General features: G+C 39.0%; 1 protein-coding gene across 1 annotated transcript in view; it reads left to right on the top strand.

The window, feature by feature from the left end:
• FAT3 (FAT atypical cadherin 3) overlaps positions 1-25,743 on the top strand; it is a 416,111-nt gene that overhangs the window by 279,808 nt on the left and 110,560 nt on the right. Inside the window, exon 5 of the mRNA XM_074860296.1 lies at positions 23,644-23,958. Coding sequence (XP_074716397.1) covers positions 23,644-23,958 — 315 coding nt within the window. The remainder of the gene's footprint in view (positions 1-23,643; positions 23,959-25,743) is intronic.

The raw sequence follows: 25,743 nt of genomic DNA, 5'->3' as shown, positions 1-25,743 counted from the left end.
ATATATCTATTGATGAGAATCTTAGGTCTGTAAGTCTCTTTTGCATTTATGTGTTTGCCTCAGAGACCTCAATAAAACATGCCAAATTTACGTTTTCCAGAGGATTTCCATACAGATGGGGAAGTGTTACTATTAATAGCAAAAAGAAAAAACTAATTACTTACAGGAATTAGGCTTTAGTCATCAATGCAAGTTAATATATTCCTTCCCCTGAATTTTACCTCATTTGATAAAATAACCATCTGCAAGATTTTGGGGACTGAAGATGCACTGGAGGGAAATTGGTGTCATAGGGTGCTTCAAGGCTTGTGAATGGGAAGCAAAGTGGAGGGCAGGCTACAGAGAAGAGAAACACTTGAGCAGGGTGTCCTGGAGAAGTGGGGAGAGGACAACACTGTTGTAAAACACACCTGTAACAGTGTGCAGGAAAGGGGATTGGACTCTGGCGGGACATGGCCCTGATGGCCAAATCGACCCTTTGAGCCACTGATGAAACATTAACCATCGCCACCTCTTGGGAGGTGCGTTCCTGGGGATCAGGGCAAATAAGCTGCTGAGGATCCGGAGCCAGGTTGACCAAGCTGTGCTCATTCTTGTGGCACACTCAGAAAACGTTTTCTAAAATGCCTGCCTGTCTCTGTGTGTAATTAACCCCCTGGGGAGGCCTTAATTGCCGAAACAACCATGGTCTCCCAGTAGTACAGTATTTTCCTTCCGGCTTCATTTCATACCCTTCTTCCAGTAGTCTGTCTGGTATAAAGGAGAGCAAACTTGGCTCCCTTTGAAAAGCTCTGATTAGTGCTTGACCTGGCAACCCTTTCTCCCCTTTGCCCAGTGCATGTGTGAGGCAGTAAAAAACTTTTCTAGATAAAACTTTTTAATTATTTTTAATAAGCCTGTCTTTTCCCTACTTGAATTTGTCAGGGACACTATACCCATACCGGGCAGTACTTACTGAGCAAATGCAAGTACTAACACTATTTCCACTCTTTCACAAAAGTTGTTAAGAAAATGAGGCGAAATAATATGGCAGATGTTAGTCATTGTAATTGTGTGTAGTGCCAGTGCTCATTTCCAGACTGCTTCCTGTGATGGCTTAGGGTGGCTCTTCTGGAGTTGTCTGTCCCTGTCTGTATCAGAGGAAACATGAACTGCCCGTGAGCACTGGGAATGTGTTTTTAAGGCTGCAATGCTTAGGAAAGGGGAATCTAGACCCTGCGTTAAAAGATGCATGAAGAAGTCAGAAATAGACTCCCCTTTATAATAACTGAGATTTTTTTTGTTTGTTTGGGGAGGTGTTTTTTTTGGTTTGGGCTTTTTGGGAGGAGAAAAAAAAAGTATTTCTCCTCCCAGATTGGTCATTGATTGTGGCATTGTCAATGCTATTTTTTTCAGCTCCCAAGTTGAGGGCTTAATTTTTTTTGACACATTTGTAATGTCTTGCAAAGCTGCAGGTTTTCATTCAGTGCTTGTTATCAGGTGGAATTTCTCTGCTTAGGTTTAAATTGGATGTCACTGCATTTATACAGGATGGTCTCTTGCTTTAGTGGATTCTTACTATGAGTTCTGCCTGAAATGGGAGAAAAATGACCACTTGATTGCATTACTTTTTCACACGAAGCAAGCCAAAAGCATTTGTTTTATTTCACAGACTTCCTTAAAGATTCTGTAGTTGGGATGAAGTATTTAAATGTCCATCTGAATCAAGAAAGGTAATTCTGAGAGTTACCTGCTTGCTTTGCAAGTAAATGAAAAGCGATGTATTTCCAACTGAGGTGCAATTGCAGGTGTCAGGTGATCTCCTTCAATAATTGGACACATCATCCTCTTCTTTCCTTCTTTTTCTCCATCTTTCTTGGGGTATGCGTTGTCTTCTGGTAATTTCTATGTTAACACTTAACTCTCTGCTTTCATATTATGCTAATTTACTAAAAAGAAGAAGCTAGAAGTGGAGAATATTAGTGGAGTTTGAGCTATGGAAAACCACAGAAAATAGTCTGGCTGTTTTTTCTCCCCACATTTTTCGTGGATGCAGCCTATTCCTGGTCTGACAGCTTTACAAACTCCGGTGATTCTGCTGTGTGATTTCATGCAAACAGCTGCTGGAGTGGTGGAGGTCCGATAATAAGTGTAAAAATTAAACCATTTCATGCAGGATCTGCATCTTTGCGTTGTGTCACCTGATTTTGAGATGTCCAGAATATGAATAATTCCTGGTCTGCTTTACAGTGTACATGTGCATCTTGATGGGAGAGGATTGTTGAATCCAGGCTACAGTTCACTGACTTCAGCATCCAGCCCAGAAAGTGGATCCGAGCACATACTTTCTCACCCTGAGCAGTTTCTGAACGTGCTGTTGCACATGCTGGGTTACTTTTGCCTCCAAGACGGAAAGTCTCTGCAAAATGCACCCACTGCAGGGGAGTTCGGTTTGCTGGGAATTGCTGGACCTGCATGTAGCAAAGAATGAGCCAGAAGAGTTTCAGCCTTCAGTGTGCAATTCTAGCAACAGTCTTTGAAACTTGAGTTTGGAGGGATAAATTATCTGTAGCGAGAGACGACCTCTTCATCCTCTTGATAACAGTATAGAATAAGTTGGTGCTTTTAAAGTGCTGAGGCTGTTTAATCTTTCCTTGATGAGTGCTTGTGGTGCAGGCTCTTAAGTTATTTAGCCAGTTTTGAAAGTTGTATCCATAGTGTCTCTCTCTGTTCCTCCAAACTATGTTTAAATTTACCACTGTAGCTTCATTAAGAAATTATCTTTTAACATTTATCATGGTGGAAAACTTGTCTATTCAAAGACTCTCTAAAGAATAAAAATAGTTGCTAATAAGCATGGTCAGAACTTTAAATCTCTCCAAGAGTGACAAAGCAACTGAAGACAATAGGTTTAAAAATACTGTTACAACAGCCTTAGCCTTTCAAGGTCCGAGTCATGTACCATAATTAATGAGGAGGAGAAGTGGGAGCAGAGTGTTGGCTTAGTGCAGCTAATTTTTAGCCAACTTAGTGCTATCAGAATAGTAACAGTTCCTCTCAAGTGCCTTGCTTTTGTCGCAAATCAGTATATACAAGCCTCATCAATCTTCCTGCTGTGATGCTTGAGCATAGCTCTGAGAAGGATGTCAGTAACAGTGCAAGGGGTTGTAATGAAGATAAATTGGTAAATCTGATGTGAGTGTCAAAATACATGGGCTGAATGAAGCATATTGGTTTCTATTTACTGTAAGTACACTAACAGGGTACAATAAACTGTGTTACGTTGTATGTATTTATATGCAGTAATTAGAGGGAAGCATAATAATCTGCTGTAATTGTAGCCTTCTAGAAAGAATTCAAATTTCCACTCGTTTAATGGGAAGTTACAATGGTGAGGGGAATTTTGATGGAGGGACTATGATTTTATTCCACTTGGAATTTGGTCTGGAATGTCACAGGGGAAATTGTTGCTGGCAACATTATTGCCACAGTTTGCAGGGGAGAGTGGGTTTAAAATCTTGAAAAGCAGCATTTTAAAATAGCAGTGCCTCTCAGTTCTTCCCACAAACACCACACTGGTGGTTCAGTGTTGGACCAGTGCTGTGTTCTCTGCCATCCTCCTCTTTTCCTCCAGCATCTCCCACTCAAGAGCTTCACAGATTTAACCTTGTTTTGCTTTTGAGCCTATTCAGTTAGGCTGTAGCCTTTGCTAGTGGTGATGCCTCAAGTCAGTGGTCCTTTGAGAGAAACTGCAGCAATTTTTGAAGAATATAGGCAGCTGTGTGGCAACATGCTCATGTATATTTTTACAGTAGAGGTACAAAATCTGAAGTTCATTGGGTTTATGTAGCTGAATAGTGCTCTGCAGAACACTGATTGCTTAAACCCTGGATTATGAATCTGTGTAAGCATTTGTTTCATGGATCTTTAGCATTGCCCACATTTGGCAGAGAAAGCTGCATTTTTTCTTGGTGACATGTTGGTGATGGGGTAAAAATGAGGCAGTGTGTCTGATTGAACATTTTGTCTGAGGTTTAAATGGCTCCAAAGGAACATGCCTTTCCCTTTTTAACATTGAAGCCTATCACATGATGCAAGGGAAATTAAAAAGTAGGTAAACAGCCTCTTATTTGCAGCTTGAGCTTAAAAATCATTACTGCCTGTCCTTGTTGGAAATAAGAGAACTATTTTTACTATTTTGAGGACACATGAATGGATTTTTAGTGGAACAGTAGGTATGCAGAGGCAACTTTCTAAAAAGACAATGGAAGCTGTATCATCATGTCAGGTTTCAATGGTGACATATTGAACTTGAATGTCAACCTCAGAGTTGGAGGTAAAAAGAAAAGGAAAAAAGGAAAGAAAGGGGGAAAAGAAAAAAAAAAAAGGTAAAAAAAAAAGGAAGAAAAAAAACAGTTCTAAAAAAAATTAAAACCATGTTCATCTCATACTATCTCTCCATGGGTTTATCAGCAGAGGGTGAAGTCGCCTGTGGGACAGGTCGGTGTGGTGGTGGATCTAGCAGAGACCCGAGTTCTCGGCATAGAAGGCACATGCTGAGCTCACTCATCCCACGCTGCAGATTTCCATCCTGCACCCTGTGTTCTTCAAGAGTTGTTATTCTGCACCAGCTTTGTAGAGATGCATGGGCTCCACCTGCCCCCCTTCCCTTTCCCCTCATGAGTATTTTTTGTTCCCATCAAGTTGCTATTTTCAGAAGTAGCCAACAACTTTCCAAATGCAGGAGATGACCAGAGGTTAAAACTCCCTTTCAGAGACAGATTTGCATATGACATTGCACGCTGCTTCTCATGTGTATTCAGGCAGAAAGTCTTACACAGCAAAATATGGGAAGAGTCCTGGTGTGATTCATCTGTCTGCAGTGATAAGTGGTCTCCTCTATTAGGTTGTTGTCTCTAACTAATGTGATCTGATAAGATGAAGAATTACCAAGTGCATCACTGAAAATATTACTAGTTCAGTTGTTAACTGAGTGGCCTCTGTGCAAGAGATATGAACGGGAATTTTAAACTGCAAAATAATTAAGGCATGGCATTTTTACAGATTATTCTCTTTTCTTTGATTATTGCAAATTTCAATAGCTCCCAGATGTCCCTTTATTTTAGATAGCGGCTTGAGAAGTAACACGGGCGACAAAGCCTAAGCATTGGGAAGACTGAGTTTAATAACATTTTTCTTCATGCCTGTGGAATTTTAATTTTGTTTTCATATTAAATAAGAAAAAACTCTTCACAAAATTATAATAATAGGGCAAAACAAGTTTGAATTTAAAAAAAGGAGAGTTGTGTATTTGAATTCCTTAATATTCCGTGTTAGATGCAGGTAGCCAATGGGAAATGTACACACAACTTTGATGACATCATATATATACCAAAGGCAAGGGGCAAGAATGGGTCCACATATATCAAAGAGTAGTGATGACCCTCAGCTCATTTCAGTTATTCACTGAAATACTAATAGCCTTGAGAGGCTGAATGTGCAAAGAAGGTCTATGACATTTCCACAGAATTTGTAGACTTTAAGTCAAACCTAAGGATGCTTTGTTTGCTTTTTGCTTTGTGCTTATGGTTAATTTCAGTCTTTATTTTTTTTAGATACTGTTCATCTAATTCTTTTAACTCTCTCAGGATTAGACTGTTTCTCTTAAAAATGTTTTGCACATGTTAACACCAGGATGATGTCAAGGATAAACACACTACTGACAGCTCAATTAGTGCAGCATTTGTATCCAAGTATCTGATTCTGGCCTCTCTTGGAGAGTGCTTAAACCATCCAGCTAATCTGATACTGTATGGAAGTTTTTACATGGCAGGATTTTAGTCCAGCATTAAAAATTTCAAAATTTATTTGGTTAATCCATTCTATTGATTCAGGATACAATAGCAATGAAGAAAAGCAGTCCTCTTTTCTATGTTTAATGAACTTCCTAAATCAAAAATCTTTGTAACTCCATATGCAAAACCTTGGGGGTTTGTTATGAATACTTGATAATTATAGAAATGGTCCAATTAGTTTATAGACCTTTTATAGATGTATTGTAAGATTGGGTTAATTTGTTTGGGTATTAAAATAAAAAAGCACAGCTCGTTTATTATTTAGTCACTTCTTAGCTCATGGAAGAGATTTGATTTTCCCAGTTCATCACTACACACAATGACAGATTCACCCAGATGCCCCAAGTATATTTTTCTCAAAATCATGTTTCACCAGACAGTGAGTCTGCTAGAAATGGACAGGGAACAATCCAGGTTTAAACACCTATTAGCCATTTAGATGGAAAGTTGACCCAGTATAAAGATAGAGATGATTTTGCAAGTACTGATGCAGGTTCATATTTTGAAGAGTGTGGCAAGAGCAGAATTGTCCAGGGCTAAGACTTTGGTTCACACACTGCTGTCTACCACAGTTCTTGCGTCTCATTAGAAAAATGACATTTCTGATTGCCTAGAGGTTTGCCTTAGTTAAAGAATGATTTGCATATATCTGGAGTTTGCAGAGGGGAGGGAGCTTGTTTTACAGATTTCATGAATCACTGACCTGAACTGTTGGGTCATGAAATGAAAAAATGAAAATCCGCAAAGCACAGTGCTGTCAGCTTTTTCATGCTGGGCATCAAATGCCTCTTGTAGGATTTTCCTCGTGGACCCACAGCAGTCTAGCAGCAGGTCTTGGCTTTAAGCATCTCATCACATGCAAGCATGGAAGGAGATACTCGGCATATAGGCTTCATGTACTATCTTATCAGGCATTTTCTACCTCTCTTAAAGGCATAATAGAGAAGGTGGAATTGTGCCAGGAAGCAGATCCAACCTATGGACCCTGAAAGGTCCTGAGCATCTCCTGGGAGCCTAGAGGTGTATCAGCATTTCCTTGACTGTCTGCACCTAACTGAAATCTCACTGTACTTAGCATCATGCAGTTGTGAAGTCAAGTAGTGCAAGAAAGTGACCCTTTGGTTAACTAGCATTATGTTAAGATGTATGTGATGTCACTGTAGAGAGGGGAGAGTCTTATTTATTATCCTGGGAGCTAGTTGAGTTCCTTTGCTTACCCTGAGTGGTGTGCTTAGTCCGGCTTCAGGAGCAATGATTTTCTTGAAGTTATCCCTGATAATCCCCAGGACGAGAGAATTAGACATTGGCACCCATGGCTGCATTTCCCCAGTTATGTCTGGAAATGGGTGAGTGAACACATGAGAGAAAAGCAATTTAGAATATACCCAACACCTGTTTCTTCTGCTCTGTTTGCAGAACTACGAGATGGCAGAGCATTAGATCAATGCAAATGGGATGGAAAAGTATTATTAAAACACCAAACATTATTGTGTGGCTTGAAAATTAGGTCTGCACCCATGTGTTAAATGCTGTTGAAACAGAGAGGGATATATTAATGGTCTTCCTTCTCATTTTATAAATCACTCCTCACGCTAAGCTTGTGTAGGCAAATTCTGTGGTTAATTTATACCAAGTTCTTCTCTTCTGTTGGGATTTAGTAGTTTGGTCTAATGTTGCTTTCTTGCTGAGGGATTAGCTCACAGATTAGCTCGGGGTTAACAGGTTTTTTCTTCATTGTATGTTTCTTAAGATCTGTAGCTCTCTTTTTTATGGGCTGGAGCCCACCTACCAGGACTAAATTGGTCGGATATACCCTTTCAGGGTGTCTCTTTTGCCAGGCTCAGTGCTTGGTGAGACAAAGAGTCATTGTGAAGGGCACGCTGCTTTACTAAATCTTCACATTTGTTTTATGAATGTACCAATGTTTTAATCTTCTGTAGAAGCAGCAGGAAATCTTTCACATGATTTGAATCTATTTTAGATGTACAGAGCCTTTGTGTTATCTGAAGCATGTCTGCTTTAGTGCTTTATCATGATTCTGTAGCTTTTGCAATACCCATCAGCTGCCAGACTGTTAATTTATGTCTGTAAGTGTTTGAGCACACATGCATGCATGCACACACACATTTTGTGGAGGTCTCAGTTTCCTACCTTCCTGGCTAGGACCAAGCTGAGCATTGCATTTAAGGCAGGGGAACATCTTCTTGTTCAGTTAGGAATACATTTCATCTGTATTAAATCCTATCTGGGCATGGGAAGTCTTAGTATGCCTTTCAATGAATCCATCATTTAGAAACATGCCCTTAAATAAGTTTTGCATCCATTTGTCCTTTCTCCCAGGATGATCTGTACATAGCTGTTTGGAATTCATGCTTGTTATCTCTAAAAAAAGTTAATTCTGGGGTATTTTCACAGTGACTTCACTTGCCGCCACCATTTATATGCACCAAATTCAACCACCCTGCAATACGTTGTGTAGGGAACCCGATATTAAATCTCCAATTTCTTTGACTTGAGTAGACGTTGGGTTGGTTTGAGACATGGTCTTTGATCACAGACTGTTTCAGTGTCCGTGGACACTGACTGGAGATCGTTCCTAGGACACCCGCAGTTTAAGTGGTCCCTTCCCCAGATCATCTTCACTTGTGAGCCCTTGGATTTACAGGCAGCCTCTTCACAAGAGCAAAACTGGAACAACTCTTTCCTTTTGTAAGTTCTATTAGATTTTACTGTCTTCCCTACAGCTCTCTTTTCTCCATCATGGTGAAGATCGTTCTTATTCTTGAGGTCTACTCCCTCGAGTCGTACTGTCAGTCTAGAGTAACAGTCTAGGGTTTTGTCAGTTCTGCTTCCTCTGATAGGTTGGTGGGTTTTTTTGGTCTCCACCTTGTTAATGCTCTTATTATCCAGGGTCTCATAATTTCCAGTATTGGTGATGACATGAAAATTCTTCATTTCCCAAAATTGTCCCAACCAGTCTGTGTACTTGATGAGATCCTCTTCCTAGCATACCCTGAATACACAACATTTTCTTTGACTGTTAACACACTCCTTACACTTTTCTCACCATAGCCTGTAATGTCTTTCAATATTATGTGTTTTCCCTCGTTATCTGTTCTTTCATATTCTCAGATTGCCACCCTGTCCCTCCGCCACATAATCCTTCAACATTCAGCTTGAGCAAAACAGACATACTGGAAAGGGTAGGAAAATGTCATACAAAAATGTGGTAGTCTGAAACAATTCTTATTTTTTTATTTTAAAATAATTTGTTATGGCAAAAGTGCATTGTGCCAAATGTGCTGAAATAAAATTGGAGTATTCAGCATAATTTGTAAGATGACACAAATTAAAGTATTTACTAGACACCTAGAGATAAGAAAACCTAATCTGGTTGAGAATCAGTTTAATAAGCATATTTGACACCTTTCTTCTCTCTTAAATATATTACATGGAACATAAGAACCTTAATGCTTTTCTTATCTGACTTCAGCTTGATAATAATCAGAGACCAAACAATTCTTTCGCTTTTTATGAAGATATGATTTAAACAGAAAAGTATAAAGGCCCTGAAGCATCAAGTGCTATGAAATCTGCCCTCAAAAGCAGTAATTTTCTTTTCCCAGCCCAACAAATTTCAGTTGTCAGGAAACAGATTAATCTCCTCATTCTGAAATGTAATATTGCTGTTTGCTAATCTCTCATGATACAGAGACGCTGAAAATGTTATCATAGCAGTTCTAGAGTACATTTTATGTTTTGGCAAAAAATAATACTTTCTTTGGCAAGGAATATTCTAAATATTCAAAAGCAAGGATTAACATGAATAATTGAGAGCAAAAATGTCAGAATCAAAATAATGAATTATGTTTTCTCACTTTCCCTGGGAAAGTAAAAAGTACAAATATTACTAATAGCAGTCTGTCAATTTATGGCTTCAACTTTTCTGAGGACCAGCATGTTATCTTTAATCCAGATACCAACAAATAGCTTAATACTTTCTGTCATAGACTCAAATATCTTTGTTTTTTCCCTGTGAATCTTGTTTCCTTCCTCTATCCTTCTAGATAACTTGGTGTCCCTTCGCTCTCCTCCACTCTGCAGCATGGACTGAGTGCTACCTCAGGGCTTACTAACTTGAGAGCCCCACCTGGTTTCTCTGGGTGTGCAATATGCCCCACTAGCCTTTGGGTGCCTAAATAGTAGTAGTTGAATAAATTACACATTCATGCTCGATTTTGTAAAAGTTATTGAGCACACGTTCACCAGACTTACATAGCAAAACAGGAACTGCATCTTAAACCTCACTTGATTGACAAACTGCCTCTGCCTCACTGAGCCTGTAAATAAGATCTAGCTCTTTTGTCAGATCAGTAATCCATGGGTTAGACTCACTTTGAATACCTCCATTCCTAAATCTGGATGCACTTTTGGAGAACAAGTATATTTATATTTTACATACAATTTCTCAAATGAAGCAGCAGCAGTAGAGATGGTGTCAGCCAGGGCTCCACATTGTGAGTAAGCATCCACAGTGCTGACCCCGGCACCTAACCATGGGGATTAGCATATAGGGCTGACATACGTGATCTCCCTGTGCCAAGGGGTGTACTCCTGTACTAATCCTGACAGGATGCACTTGTGCTGTTCAAGACTCCCATGTATCAGGAGCTTTCTCACAGCTATTTCCAACAAAGTACCTGGCCCCTTTAACACCGCCTGAGACAATCTCAAAAGCAAAGCAGCTCCTAAAGCTTTGCTTTTTCAATTTCTTCTGCTACAAACCAACAAAGCAACTCATTAGAGGGACTCCTTCTGCTTCTCCCCTTTTGCTTCCTTCACCTAGTGAGGTGAGGGCTAATTGGAGGCCCATAAAATGAATCCAGGAAAATTCTTCTTTTTCTCCCATATATCAGTCCTGCACTACCAAATGGGCATATTGTCTCATGCAGTGTTTTATTGTCCCCCAGATCACATTATCGGTGGGGCAATCTCACAAAGGTTAATAGCATTACTAGGTTGTCTCTGGGTCTGACATTCTTGCTCATCACTCTAAATCCAGTCATTTTTCCAGTAGCATTAGACATCTCTACTGAAGTTAATTGGGTGCTGCTTTCCGCTGACTTCAGACCCAACTGTATAAATCATTACTACTTGTAGCTGATTGTCCCTGCTCTTAACTTTCATTTCACAACTGGGAAAAGTATGTGTGGGTTGATATACCTGGCTTTTCAACCACAGTCTTCGACATTTGGAGTCCAATTATCGGTCACCTTGCCATTCATTCAGTCCAACTGTCCTCCCGTTGGTATGCCATGTGTCAACACCTACTCTGTATACTGCCCTAATGGGAAAATAAACAGTAAGTTATGAGCCTGTATAAATCCATTAAAGAGTTACTGTGACTCCATAAACCATGGAAGTGAAACTGGAGTGCTTTATGCAGTTGCTGGTATCCCAAGTTGGAATTGCTGCTCTGTATTTTTAGAAGGTCCCAACTAACTGAAGTCTGGCAAGATAAGTATCTGTTGAGAGCCTTGGTGTCCATAAAGTAAGAACATGAACGTTAAGAGCTGTGCGTGGTGAGATTTTGATACTACATTTGTGAATAAATGGTTGTCATCAGTAGAAAGCAGTAAATTTGTATTTATCATTTTTGATTAAATATTTCCTTTACCCAGAAGGAAAGTATGCTTCCTAGGATCTACTTATATTTAACTGACCCTTTGCACAGCAGTGAATGCCATCCTGTGGCTGCAAAAATCAAATGCATGTTAAAGACTAATTCTTCAGAAGAATCAAAGTGAATATTTTAAAAGTTGCAATCTTTTAAAATTCCTCCTGCACTGCAGGAGTAGAATGTCATCTTCTTATTATTCAGACACATAAAGATCCCTTTCCAGGACTCCAGGCACTGTGTAATTAATTAATTATAATAGTATTAATTGATTAATTAATATTAATAACCTGAACATTTTTAATGTGTTCTGAGTGTTACTCAGGGAAATTAACTTTTGAGGCCAGGAATTTTTTTTTTTTTTTCCCCAACACATTTGGAATGTTAAAACTTTGGTACAACATTGTATCGTTACCCCCAACTGACCTTGTTCCTATACACAGACACCTACTTATTTATGTCACCAGTATGGTCTTGACACATTCTGGAAATTATTCATATACGTTGCTGTTCGCAGGGTCACTGGCTATATGTGTAACAGATTGAACCAACAGGAAAAAAAAATCATGTTAAAGAAAAGAGTTGTGTATGAAATTGCTGTTTCTTTAAAGTAAACAAAAAAATCACACATTTGCCTGGGTGTTAAAGTACAATTCTTCCCAGTCAGTTATAATGCATACAGTGGTAGTGGTGCTGTGATGGTAAACATCTTCTCTACCCTTTAGTCGAAGGCTTACATCTTTCGGGTACTTGTTATGCAGCTGGAGCACAGGCCTGGGCAAAAGCTGAATGAGAATAAAAACGAGCTGAAATGAGGTGGTTGAGCTCTAGGTGCAACCCCGTTCTCACCAAAGTCAGTGGGAAAATTCCCATTGATTTACAAGTCAGAGGATTTCACAGCTGGCCAGGTCCCTTTCCACCAAGACACCTGTAATTCTTTGGTTGCTCAAACAACATGAGTTCAGTTCAGCAGGGAACACTTGTCTTTAGACTTTCCCTGTGTGTCCCCAGACATGCAGGACATGCGAACACCACCATCTATGGTGTGGTTGGGGATGCTGAGGCTATTCAGGTGTTTGTGGAGGTTTGTAGAGGTTCAACAGAAAGAAAGCTGAAAAGAGAACTAAACTGACTACATGAAAAATAGGGTTACAGTGAACTAGTCCCTAAATGATCAGTGACTGGAGCACGGTTCTATGAGGACAGGCTGAGAGAGTTGAGGTTGTTCAGCCTGGAGAAGAGAAGGCTTCGGGGAGACCTTACAGCAGCCTTCCAGTACTTAAAGGGACTACAGGAAAGATGAGGAGGGACTCTGCATCAGGGGGTGCAGGGATAGGATGAGGGTTTGGAACTAGACGATCTTCAAGGTCCCTTCCAACTCAAACCATTCTGTGATTCTATGAAATGTACACTTAGCTGTGTCAGTCTTGTGTAGTGCAAAAAAACGAGGGTTTTTCTATGTCAGATGAAACACAGAATCCTAATGCACCCATCAGGGAAGGAGCTGATGGCTCACATCCTTTATCACCAGGACAGTTATCTGAATCTCAGTTTCACATCTTTTGTTCTGGACATAATACCCAAGCCCATTTTCCAGGCTGAATTTTCAAAACTGGAAACTGAATTTGGAAAAAGTAAAAAGGTGGTCCAAGAATATGAGTTTTACTTCAAAATCGGAATCTGCATTTCCCCCCTGTGTATAATACCATGCTGGTTCTCAACCAGCTTGTAAAACTGCCCCCATGTCAATGTAAACTGGGTAGTAGATATTTATAGGACACTTAGAATTGACGACAAGTGAAGACTGAGATAATAAGGCTTGTCTGTGTTGCCTATTAGATGAAACTGTGATTAAATACGGCCCAATTAATGCTTATTATCTGTCTAAAATTAATTTGTCACAGAAAGTTGTGAAGTAGGCGTCAAGAAGGCAAGTAGAATTTTTTATTGCTAAAATCAAAACAATAATTGATGTGATTTACTTTAAGCTGGTCTGACAAAATCAGGATGATACTGTCATTAAAAAAAAATGCCTTGGGAAGACCCCCAACAACCAACCTCCTTATTCATGCTTATCTTCTTCACCTTATTTTACTTATTTTTCAGACTGATTTTCTGAGCATTTTCATACTACTTTGTATGATATTTTAGGATATAGTCCTCATCTGACTACAAAAATTACTTTATTCAAACATGCATGAGTAAATGCTATCATATTGTCCTCTTCAGTTGATTAAAATTTTGCTAACCAAAGAAACTTCTATCAAGTAACTTGAATATCACAAAAAAAATGACATCTTCATTTTTTCATTTTAGATTACTGAAAACAGTCACAGCAGTCTTCCTGAGTGACTGTTCACTAAGGCCAGATATATTTCTGAAGCCTAAAATGTCCATTTTTGCCTTTTGCAAATTTAGAATATCTCTATAGGATCAAAAATTGGGAACAGACTGTACCCCTTAAAGGTCTGATTTTATATACTTTCTACCTGGCTAAGAAATCCATTTTTTATTAATCAGGTTTTTAACTGGTAAGCTTTATTTTGAACATAAAACTATAGAAGCTTGATTTTTTGCTCTGAAAAAACTAAATTGCATTTAAATGTCAGAGGCTACTCATCAGGCTATCAGCTGTAAAACTGCCTTTGAAATGTTTCACATGTATGTGTGAATGGAGAGCATTCATTACTTCTTGCATATTGTGGAAAAATAGTGTAAAACGGAAACTGGATATTTTCAGCAGTTACTGATGGGACACACAAAGTCGAGATCACCTTGAGATCACTGGTTCTGACTTTGCCTACTTTGGTATTGATCAAAGGCTTGTTGGTAAGCAATTAATTCTATGGTAGGGATTTCTTTTTTAGGTGGAGAGTAAATTACTATCTGTAGTGAAATTTCAGAATTCATTAGCAAAACTGTAGTTACACACTGCGTTTTCCTTCAGTGGCCAAACAGTCTTAAGAAATATCTCCCACCCTGACTTGGCGACCTAGCATGCCTCTCCTTGTCTTTCTCTCTCAATGCTGTCACTTGTTAACCATCCGCCTTTTGGGGGATTTTATTTTCTTTCAGCAGTTCATTTGAAACCCTGCTTATTTCAGTAGCCCTGTTCGTATCACAGATGCACAAACAGTTTATTGACGGGTGAAGGTGGCTGTAAACTGATGACAGGGGAAGAACAAATGGCTAGAGGAGGAGTTGGAGATGGGGCTGCGTGCATCTTAATCTGCCTTTCTGCCAGAGACAAGGTGGTGTCATCCTCTCTTAGCACAACCAAGTGCTGCTTGCTAGAGCAATTTAAAAAAAGAAAAAAAGAAAAAAAAGAAAAAGTGTTATCTTTCTTTTGAAAATACTTTGTTCGTCTTCATGTAGCAGCGTAGAATTTGGATGCAGTGTACCTTCAAAGTAAATAACTTTAAGGAATTACAGTGTATATCTTTCATCTCATTGGTGGCAAAATAAATGTATTACCTCCTAAGTAATAACAATATTGTTTCAAGACTGACCACCACAGAGCCTCACCTAAGGGCATTTCATCCAACATCAGAAGGCATTGGCTGTCAGCATGACAAATATTATTTAGAAGTAAATTTTAATATTTAGGAGAGAAGGTGGTATTTCCTTTGAAGACTGAAAGTTTTACTTCTATGGTAACAGAAACTGCATGCTACAATATTTCTCAGGGCATGCAGAGCAAGCTGCTTCGTACTATGTCTTTTCTTAGAGGAAGTTCAGCAGCATGGTGAACTTCCATGTACGCATGAGGCAATGCTTCTGACTTACTGCAAAATAAATGGAGGACTATTGCCACACCCAGGAAATCACCTGCAGCACATTTCAGAGTTTCTGCTAAAAGAGTTGCTGTACCTTAATTTCCCATCAGTTTGAATATCTGGGGACCTATACTACAAACTGATACAGCTGCACACCCAACTAAGGATTTAAAGTATATATTGTTTTAACTCCACAGTGACTAACTAGTGCTATAGCTTGATTAGATTTTGGCAATATATTGGCATATATTTTTGAGCACAGCATTTCTGCTGATAGTTAAAAAATAAAATACATTATTAATATTAGGAAAATATCTTGGAAGCATAGACAAAATTTTGTGTCTTTATTAATAACCAGAATGTTTTTCTCACATGATTACACATATTGACTGGTCTCGTATGAAAAATGAAAGATTGGGGACATGTAACAATCTTTATTATTTTGAGTAAACTTTGAAGAAGGTGTTTAGTTCCTGCTAATAGTGAAGATGAGAATCAAGTGACTTTTGTGATAGAAGATGAAGGGTAATTGTATAGTTGAGAAAAGGGTAGTGCAGTGAGCTTAGAAGTTGATACACAACTCTCTTGAAGCACAAAAACTGAGAGCTAATGTATTTCCTGAGTGCTGAGATAAGATTTTTGGAGAAAGGCATTACCTGTAGAGGTAGATCTGGTAGAAGTGAACTTACCAGTATTTGATCACAAGTGTTTCTTATCACAAGAAAAGCAAAATCCACAAATGGCTGAAGTAGATATCCAGGTATGAATGGAATTACAACTGACATAGAGATTACTGCTAACATTAAACTGTATAACTATCTTAATTTGCAAGCTTTATGTTATTTAAAGCTGCTTGAAGTGAAATATTCTCAGATTTGACTACTCATTTTCTATTCACCAAACTCCCTGATTGTAATCTTCACTATCAGCAGGAGCTAAACACTTTCTTCAAAGTTTACTGGGAAGATCAATACACAGCTTTAATCTTCTTTCTCATTCAGAGGCTATGAGAGTAGTTATACTTCTGTTTAGTAATAGGTTATTCCTAAAGAGATTCCATATGCCCATAAAAATTATTTTTAAGCAATTGCATATGAGTCTTTAGCTTGTTTGTAAGGTGTCAGTCTGAAGGTGGGTGACTGTCCTTGGGTCCAGATATTATCAGAGGACTATTTGGAGTGTATTTCTCTGCTTTTCAGATTTTTCTTCATTATATGCTGGGATAGTGAGATTCATTATTGTAGTCTCATCAACAAAGAAAGGGAGTTCTTGATATACTCAAAAGACCTTTACAGTTGTTATCTGGAGACAGGTTGATGTTCGTACTATGATCGTCTCTAATTTTCCAATCTTCTAGTTGCAAACTGCTTGACATGGAATATGGTATATGCAGTTTCAAGCACCACTTCTGATGGTGGTGTTATCACTAGAAGGTCAGGTAGAGTCCTAGCTGAGATATGCTTCCTCTTACCAGATGATTTCTGCTGAATCATAAGTGATTACACACTACTGTTAGGTAGTAGAAGTGAAGATTATCTGTATTTAGTTCTACCAATGGAAGTAGGAGGCACATTTGGATTTGTGGAAGTGATTGGCTTAGAGTCACTTCTAGGCAAAGTTTTATCTACAGTTAGTCAAAAGCAAAATTATATGAGCTTGACATTCCTGAGGACTACAGTTTTCTTTTTACTTAGTGAGGATAAGGGGAAGATACTTTCTGAGACTGCCTAAAGGAGTTTCTTTTAACAGGCTGTTCTGTTGTCCTGGGATTTTAATGGAATAATGGCTGGTTCTGCACATCTTAGCATGTATTGATTGAAGAACACTATAAATACAGCCTGATGCACAAAGGTTGCCAGGATCTCCAAACTGAAATGAACTTTAAAAGCAATGCCGATGGAAAATTACTTGTTTTCTTCTAGAGAGTCACTGTCAAGAGCTATGCAGATCCTTCCTTGTATTGCTACTGAAGCTAAAATACAAGTCTTAAGTTTCTTTTCAGAGTTTATGATTCTTGTTTACTGTTTCAATTTTCAAAAAGCTCATAGAATAAAGTATGACACAGAATAAATGTTGTTGTTGTAGTAGTAGTAGTAGTAGTATTTCTGGACCTTTTAAGTCACCCATTCTGATATTTCATTCTGCCAGGTTGTTTGATTACCAGCTACTGGTCTAGTACTGTGAGTCTGGCAAAAGTTAAGATTTGAAGTCTCTAAGACTTTCTTCAGTACGCTCTTCTAATATTTAGGTTTGCAGATACTGCAGGGACTATTTAACTCCAAATGAAAAAGCCTTCCTTCCTTCCTTCCTGTCTTCTGGCAATACAGCATTGAAATTACCTGATGTCATCGTTAATTCTCAAATGGTATAACAGACCATTATGCATCGTTTTCCAGCTTGAATGTGGCTGGAAGACATTGACTTTCTTAATCAGCCACCTAGAGTGTTTGTGTCAGTAATAACCTGTATTTAAAATGTATTCTAAATTATTTATTTCTCATAGCTGGCCAGAGTGAATGTATTATTTTTTTTATGATTGAAAACAAGAGTTCCCAGATTAGCACATTGTAAAGGAAATAAGGAAAGATGACCCATATTGATATGATTGGTACACTTTCCTACAAGAAGTGTTTAAGTGATTTGTCTTTTGGGACAGCACTACATTCTATTAGGATAAGTGAAATAAGCATCTGCCTGCTTCTTTTCCACAGTTGCCAAATAAAGGATAGAAAAGGCATCTAGTTTGCTACAGTTAACTCAGTAGTTGTGTTGAACTAAAAAAAAAAAATACGTATATACCTTTTTTTTTCTCTCCTACTCTGTATATCTTTGAGCTACACTGCCTTCACTTTGTAGCAATAATCCAACATGTAGTTCAGTAATATCATGCATTTCAGAAAAATATTTCCTTGTAAGAGTTTAGCTGCAAATTTAATCTCTCTCTGAAGTAGGCAGAGATAGTAATTCAATGTATTTGACTTTAAAGTTCCATTCATCCCTCAATGAGCTCTCCTTTATAATCTTTTATTTCTCTTACTTGGACTGAATTCCAGAGACTCTTACAATAGGTATTGCAGCTCGTTTGCGCATTGGCAGAAGAAACAAACCCATTAGTCACTAACAGCAGGGGTATGCCTCAGCTCTCAGGCTCCCTTTGATCATTTTTCTGTCTCCAGTAACTCAACCAGATTCTCTTTTCTGAAGTTTTCTGAAGCAAAAATGGCATTTCTGGTTGGGGGAAGGGAGACACTTTTACCTGAAAACCTCATTATGCACACTTCTCAGATGAGACACATTCATCTCAGCTCACTCTTTTTGCACCAAGCAGTTATCACACGAATGAAAATAAACAAGCAAATATGACACATTCAGTGTTTTGCAATGCTAATGACAGTAATGTGGCAGTTCCTCTTACCTTAAAAATTGGGTAGGCTGAGTACTTCCTTCTGTCGAGGAATGATATGGAAGAAGTATTCTCATTCTTCTCAAGACTTGATAACTCACATTAAACACCTGCTGATTGTCTTGTTATACTTGTTGAAGTAAGATCCCCCCTAGCTACTCTATCCAGCTGAGTTAATAATTATCTTGGAAGTCATGAGCTTTTGTTAATGAGACTCAATATTGTGCTTCTAATTCAGGAGGGTGGTCCTCACAGTTGCATTCCAAAAAAATTCAAGAGCTAACCTTCTTCAGTTAACTGTCACAGTCCAATTCATAGAATTGACTGTGTCAAGGCAAAATTACTTTTGCCACCAGTATTGAGGTCTGCTAGACTGACCCTATGTTTTAGCCAATCATTTCACAGTAGACATCTCCTCCATGTCTTCTCCATGGTCATAAAAAGAATAAATTTTCATATCTAACATTCCATCTGTTGTATGTTAACAGTGTTGACCTTGGTTTTCACTGAGAAGGTCCACTGCTATGGAAGTCTTTTTGTAGTTGATCTGTGGACTTCAACATAAACATGAATATGAAGGAGTATCTCTCAGTCCTGTAGGAAGGGTAGTATCAATGTCTATAGACAAAGCCTACTGAAGTAGATCCTGCAGAAGAAATTAGAATTGCCTTACTTGGATTTTGAAAGTTCTGTTATTACACTAAATTTGTCATACTCTGCAGAAGGAGATATTTTTGTGTGTTTTTCTCCAAAAATATGTCTGATGTAAGCAGAGGGATTTCAGGAGGTCTTGCCCTGGTCCATCCAGCTGAAGGAAGCATTGTAAGGGATGTGCGAATGTCATTACTCTAGCAAAGAAATTTCCAGGTAACCAATACCTATATGTGTGATGGCTGACATGGTTCAGTAAAGTCATAAACATTAAAGCCGATGGGTGAATGCAGATTCCTGACAGAAAGTGCATTTGATGTACTGGAACTGTCTGTAGGTTGTGGGAGAACAGCAGTGATGCTTAGGATTTCACCATGAAAGTGGTATATAAAGTTCATATTATTCTTGCTGTCTGATGCTATCAGACCCCATTAAACATCTCATCACATTCCTTTTAACATATTCCACCCTTGGTGAATGGACCAACCGTTTGTATGGTTGGTCAGAGAGTCAAAATTCAGCTGCTTATGGCTCTATCTCAGCTTTGGGAGGTCATATCCTCTGTTTAGGCGGTGTTGACACAGCATGAACAGCCATATCTAACCAGAAGGGCAGAGGGGATAGTAGCGGGCTGGCCCATCTCAGGTTGCACATGGACAAGAAGCAGCATGTCTGCACCCACTGTGTCAGGATACTAGACTCAGCACATAGACTGGAGAAGGTGTTCAGCATTTAGGAAGGCACATGCTGACGAAGCTACCATTTCTCATTTCCTCTGGGAGAGCTTTAATTCTGGTCTGCACCATTTTCCCATCTTGATTACTGTGAAATGCACCTCTTGTTGGGTTTTTGATGTCACATCTTGACAAGCATATATTGAGACAGTCTGTCATTCATCTATATCACCTTTCTTCCCCCTTTTTTTTTTCCCTACCATAACATCTGCATGTTTCTAAACAAAAGAACCTCACTGGTCCTGAATTACAGCTTCACTCCTGGCAAGGTCTCCTACGCCTTGCACATCTGCCTTTCACATTTCCAGAGATACCAGCTGTGAATTAGCTTTTGTATCTTTGTCCTACAAACGTCCCAACCTCCCTCCCTTCCCTGGTTACTTTTCACTGCCATTTCCAGCTGTTTAAGGATTTTGCTGAGAACTGTGGTAATGTTTGAATCAAAATTGCCTTAGTTAGAGAGGCCCCTAAGTGCCGGTGTGATACAGTGCCCTGATGGAAACAGCATTTGCGGAGTGGTGTGCTGAACGACCTCTCAGGTCCTCCCCATTCTTGTCTGGGAACAATTTTAAACTGGCAGCAATTTGTTATTTTTTTTTAATGTGTTGTCGTGGAGTTTTTTTCAGTAGGAGCAGAGAAAATTTTTGCAGCCCTTTTTCCCTGTTTATAGCTGGAACCTGAAAAGCCAGGCTGGGGTCAGGCTCTTGGAGCAGAAGAGAAGGGTCAGCTGGGGTGCAGATTTACAGTTAGGGAAATAATCACATCACTGGTGTGAGGGTGGCTTAATTAATTAATTTACATGCCTGCAAAGAGAGAGCTTTAACTCACACATCAGCTCCTGTGTCTGGCACTCAGATCTTTTTAAGCGGAGCTGGAGCCTGTCATTTTGAAAAGTTTTGAGTGTCACCCAGAGAAAAAGGCTTAGCTGGTACATAACATTTTCCTCTCTGGGGACTTAAAGTTTTAGACAGAGTAGAACTGACTATCTTCAGGCCTTCTATGTTAATTTCTGTTAATTAGCTGACATTTCTTGTTATAGCCATTACTATTTTCAATTGGCTGTCAGCAAATATTTTCAGTGCAACTTTTCTGTTACTGAACAGATTTGCCACAAGTTTGGGCTTACAAAAACAAACAAATGCATGCACGCATTTACTGCCACAACACCATGTTAGTCAGGATTTCAGCAGTAACCTAACAAACTGTGAGGCTGTGTATTGGTAAGACAGGAGGACGGCTTTGCTTCTTGAGCAGTCTCTTGACTTAAGTAGGTTTTTCATCATAGTCACTTGACTGTTTATGCCACCGTGGTTTTCAGAGATTTATTATCATTAATAGTTGTAAACTTTTTATCTCACACACACATATTTTTTTGTAGATGACTGCTAGCAGGCTGAAGAAAATGTCTTTTTTTTTTTAAAAGTTGAGTGATGTTCTATTCAGAAACCAAGAGTTTCTTGACTCTTCCTAGTATTTTCTATGCATTAAGATCATTACTCCACATAAAAGCATTTTGTTGGTATTTTTGACCAGCATTTGAGTGTGTGTCCGATTGTTTCTATGCACTACAGCCTGTATTGCCTGGCAGCAAATATCCTGAAAAAAATTTTTCTTTGTTAATCTGAGAGCTTGGCCAGTTGCACCAGAGTAGAACAGAAATAGAGGGGATCAGCCTCTAAGTGGGGCAAAAGCTATTGTTGAAAGCCTCTAATAGGAGAATTGGTAGAATTGGCTTTTTGTTTGCTGCAGAAGCTCTAAAGTTCTCCCAGAGCGGTGAAGTGGAGAGGGTGAGGTCCCCGGCGGTGTTGCTCTCCCAGGGTGGAAAGGCAGATTCACAGCCACCTGTGCAGCCTTTTGGTGTTATAAATGCTGTTTTGGAAAGTGTAGCGAGTGGGAACTGGATGGCTGAGTACACTGGTAATGAGCTCTTCCCCCACGGTCGCTGGTGACTGACAAACAGCACATTGGTGGCTTTGCAGGGTGGGGGTGGTCCCTGTCTGGCTCGCAGCAGACAGTCATCCCCATCACGAGGTGGCGATCCCAACAAGTGCTAATTGCCAACTCTGGTCACAGTCTTAGGAGAAAGAGGCTTGAGACTGATACGTGTCATTGGGAGGACAAGCTCCACTCTCCAATGAGTTATGGGCCAGTTTGGGGGATTTTACATTGCCACTATATATTGCCATACCATTTATTTTTCTATAAATAAAGGGTTTCAGTCCCTAAGGCTGTCAGTCTGCTCCCTCCCACTGCATCAGTTTCTAAAAGTATAGTTAAATACAGGAAATGTATTAAATACATTTATTTTATAATATAAATACAGGAAAGGTCTTTTACCTTTCTCATAGAAAATGTTGTGGTTTTTCTGCTGATCTTAGTACTAAATCAGGGTTACCCTAAGTTTAGACTTCTTGTCACAAGGAGGTGACAATGGCAAGGGACATTATTCCCAGAAAATTTTGCTTTGCCCAAGTATTGGACATCAGGGCTGTATGATTTGCAAGGGAATACAGAAACATTTAATGAAAAATAAAGCATCGAGGAGTTAACCAGCAAAGCAATCGATGTGCAATGATGGGTATGAGCAGGGAAGGGTATGTTATATCTTGTCTCACCATCATCAAAAATTGCTACTGTGGGAACTGTCATGTTAGCATATGTAGCTGAAAGTGAAATTTGAACTTCTTTCATGCAAACAGAAACAACTTTCTGCCTTATTTCTTTCTCTTTAAAAAATGCAATCGAAATATTGAGGGGGAAATTTGAAACGTATTGATTGCATTTTGAAGGCATATTATTAAATCTCTTGAGTGCTTGTTGATCTTGGATCATTTTGTTTTCACAGTGTTTCAGACTGAAAATTATTAGTAATTCTGTTTAAGTTGTAGCTAAATTACTAATTAACTTTTGTCTCAAAGATTTTATTTCTTACGTATGGCAGCACAGTGCGTTCTTTACACAATGCAGCAGAAATTTTTTGCTACCTGCCTCACTGTGCCCCTTACAATCATATAAAACAGTTTTGGAATTAATGAGCTGTCACATCTCAGGTAATGAATGAAAAGAAGTGACAGAAATCCTTTTGTTGTTTAAGAAATTCCAAATAATTAATGGGAAAAAAGTGACAGAGATTATTCTAGGATTTAAGAAGAAATGCGTCTTTCAAATTCATTGCATGACTGAAGAAACTTTAAAATATGTTTGCAAAAAACCAGGGATCTTGCTTAATGGGTTAATTCCAGTTCACTCCTCAGAGATAAACCTGCAGAATTTCAGATAAAAGGATTTAATGTTTTGAGAAATAGATTCCTAGTCTGCAGGTTCTCTGTTCCAGGTTCATCTCAAAAGTAAAAAGTCTTCTGGATTCCTGTATTTGCCATTGTGGGCATATTTGAGTTAGGCATTGAGCATGTTTATAGTAAACATGTCTTGTATACACAGAAGATTTTGTAAACTGCAGGTTAGATTTGGGTAGGGAGGGGTGTTTCCTTATATTTTATGTTTTTTCCCAATTTATTAAGTCCCACCGTACCTATTCAGAATAACCTCTACTGCTGTCATTTTTCAGGTAACCGTCTCAGATGGGGGCACATCTCCCAAGCAGTCCTCCGTTTGGGTGGTGGTCCAGGTTCTGGATGAGAATGATAACAAACCTCAGTTTCCGGAGAAGGTCTATCAGATCAAGCTGCCAGAGAGGGACCGTAAGAAAAGAGGGGAGCCAATCTACAGAGCTTTTGCTTTTGACAAAGATGAAGGTCCTAATGCAGAAATCTCATACAGCATTGTGGATGGAAACGATGATGGGAAATTTTTTATTGATCCCAAAACAGGGATGGTTTCTTCCAGAAAGCAGTTCACAGCGGGGAGTTATGACATCTTAACAGTAAGTGCTCTTTCATTGACATACAAACCCATGATTTGACTTTTTTTTAGAAATAGGCCCTCTTGTATAAAGAGTGATACATGACTGTGTTTAATGTATGACCTATATGTAAGATCTGACTGTATTAAGAAATCTAGTATTAACATGCACCACATAGTGAACTATTCTCAGACTGTTCACTCAACCTGCAAATTGTTGGCATAAGTCATTCCACTGAATACACAGAATTGAAGACCAAGGGCTTGTGTGCTTGCAAAGTTGTATCATGTTGAACTGGGCCGGTATAGCTACAAATGGTTATTCACCTTTTGTCTGGATACAATTGCTTGCCTTCATGGAAAGGTCTTTATACTGTCCAAGTTAGGTGGCTTCAGGGAGAAGAAGTACTGTGTACTCTACATTGTGGTACCCTTCTCACCACATTAAAGAGTGTCAGCATGGCAGCAATTTCAGTTAAAAGAAATCTCAGTCAAAATACTTTGCCAGAACTCAAACTGTATAGACAAGGTCAAAGAAAGAAAGAATACAAGATGGTGGTATTGATATAAAGCAATATAACACTTGAATGTGCACTCTTCATCTACAGCAGTAAGCCAACAAGTTGTAGTTAAGGAGTTGACAAAAAAATGTCAGAGGTCCACAATCTGGCCCATAGTAAAGGAAGAGATGTCACTTACAGTAATGGGTCTCTGTTGGGATACCTTCATAGGGTTGGAAACTGGCAGGAAAGTTAATAAATATCAAAATATTGAGAAGTACCTTATAATCGGAGTAGAGCACCCTTTGGGTGAGTGAGTACCTTTCCCTGTGCAGAGCAGGAAGTCACGTCTGGGATCTGGCCCTTATTATAATGCAACAGCTGAAGGTTTTCTACCTTGAAACTGCTCATCACACCCTCAGCACCTTTTGACTAAGGGCCTGCCTTCCTTGAGCAGAGCAGGACGGCAAGTGTTAGCACCAAACCCACTTAACATATTTCCAGAGAAAGAAATAGGGTATAATATTTCAGGAAAATGCTTCCCATTTTTAAAAGACATAGTAGCAGCGTATTTACACCAGTGGTCCTATATAGCCAGAAACATTTCCTTTTTTTAAAAGTAAAACACTTTGTTTGACACTGATGTTATTCATCAAAGCACCCATTTTGTTACCTACATTCTCCCCTTTCTTAAGCCCAGTGTTTGTTGCTGCTCAGATTGTCTTTTCTGTGCTAAAACCATAAAGCGTGCCAGGCAAATATCAAGTCTGTCCGTCCCTCTAGAGGACATTATAATAAAAAGAACTAGCACCAAGCTGGGCAACTCTTAATGAACATGACAGAGAGTAGGAAGCAAGGAGAATAAATATGGCAAAATTTTATATTACATTTGTTTTGGAGAACAGGGAAAATGATCTGAAACTTACTTAACTCAATTAAAGATTCTGAAGAAGGCAATTTAAGGAATACCAGTCTTATCTGCAATACAGATGCCATTTAAAAGCAGTCAGACGTGGTCTGGGTGAGCATGTTTTGTAAGTGCATGCCATCCCACAGGGTCATTGTAAATCTCCCAGCTTTTCTGCAAGAGGGAATTGGGTGGAAGATCAAATCAGAGACAGAAACTGGTTCTGCAGATGAGGAGCTGTGTGGGGAGCAATTGAATTGCATCTCCAGAGGCCTTGCACCAGCATTTCTAAAACAAAACATTTCAGTTTAAAATCGGTCTTTTCAGTGAAAAGTCAATGTGTAATGGTAAAAAATGAGAACTGAGAAATAAATGCTTATCTTCCTCTTTTTTTCATGGA

Source organism: Strix uralensis, chromosome 2 (assembly GCF_047716275.1).
Source record: "Strix uralensis isolate ZFMK-TIS-50842 chromosome 2, bStrUra1, whole genome shotgun sequence".
NCBI lineage: Eukaryota > Metazoa > Chordata > Aves > Strigiformes > Strigidae > Strix > Strix uralensis.
Note: the sequence above shows the minus strand (reverse complement) of the source record. Positions and strands in the feature narration are given on the sequence as shown.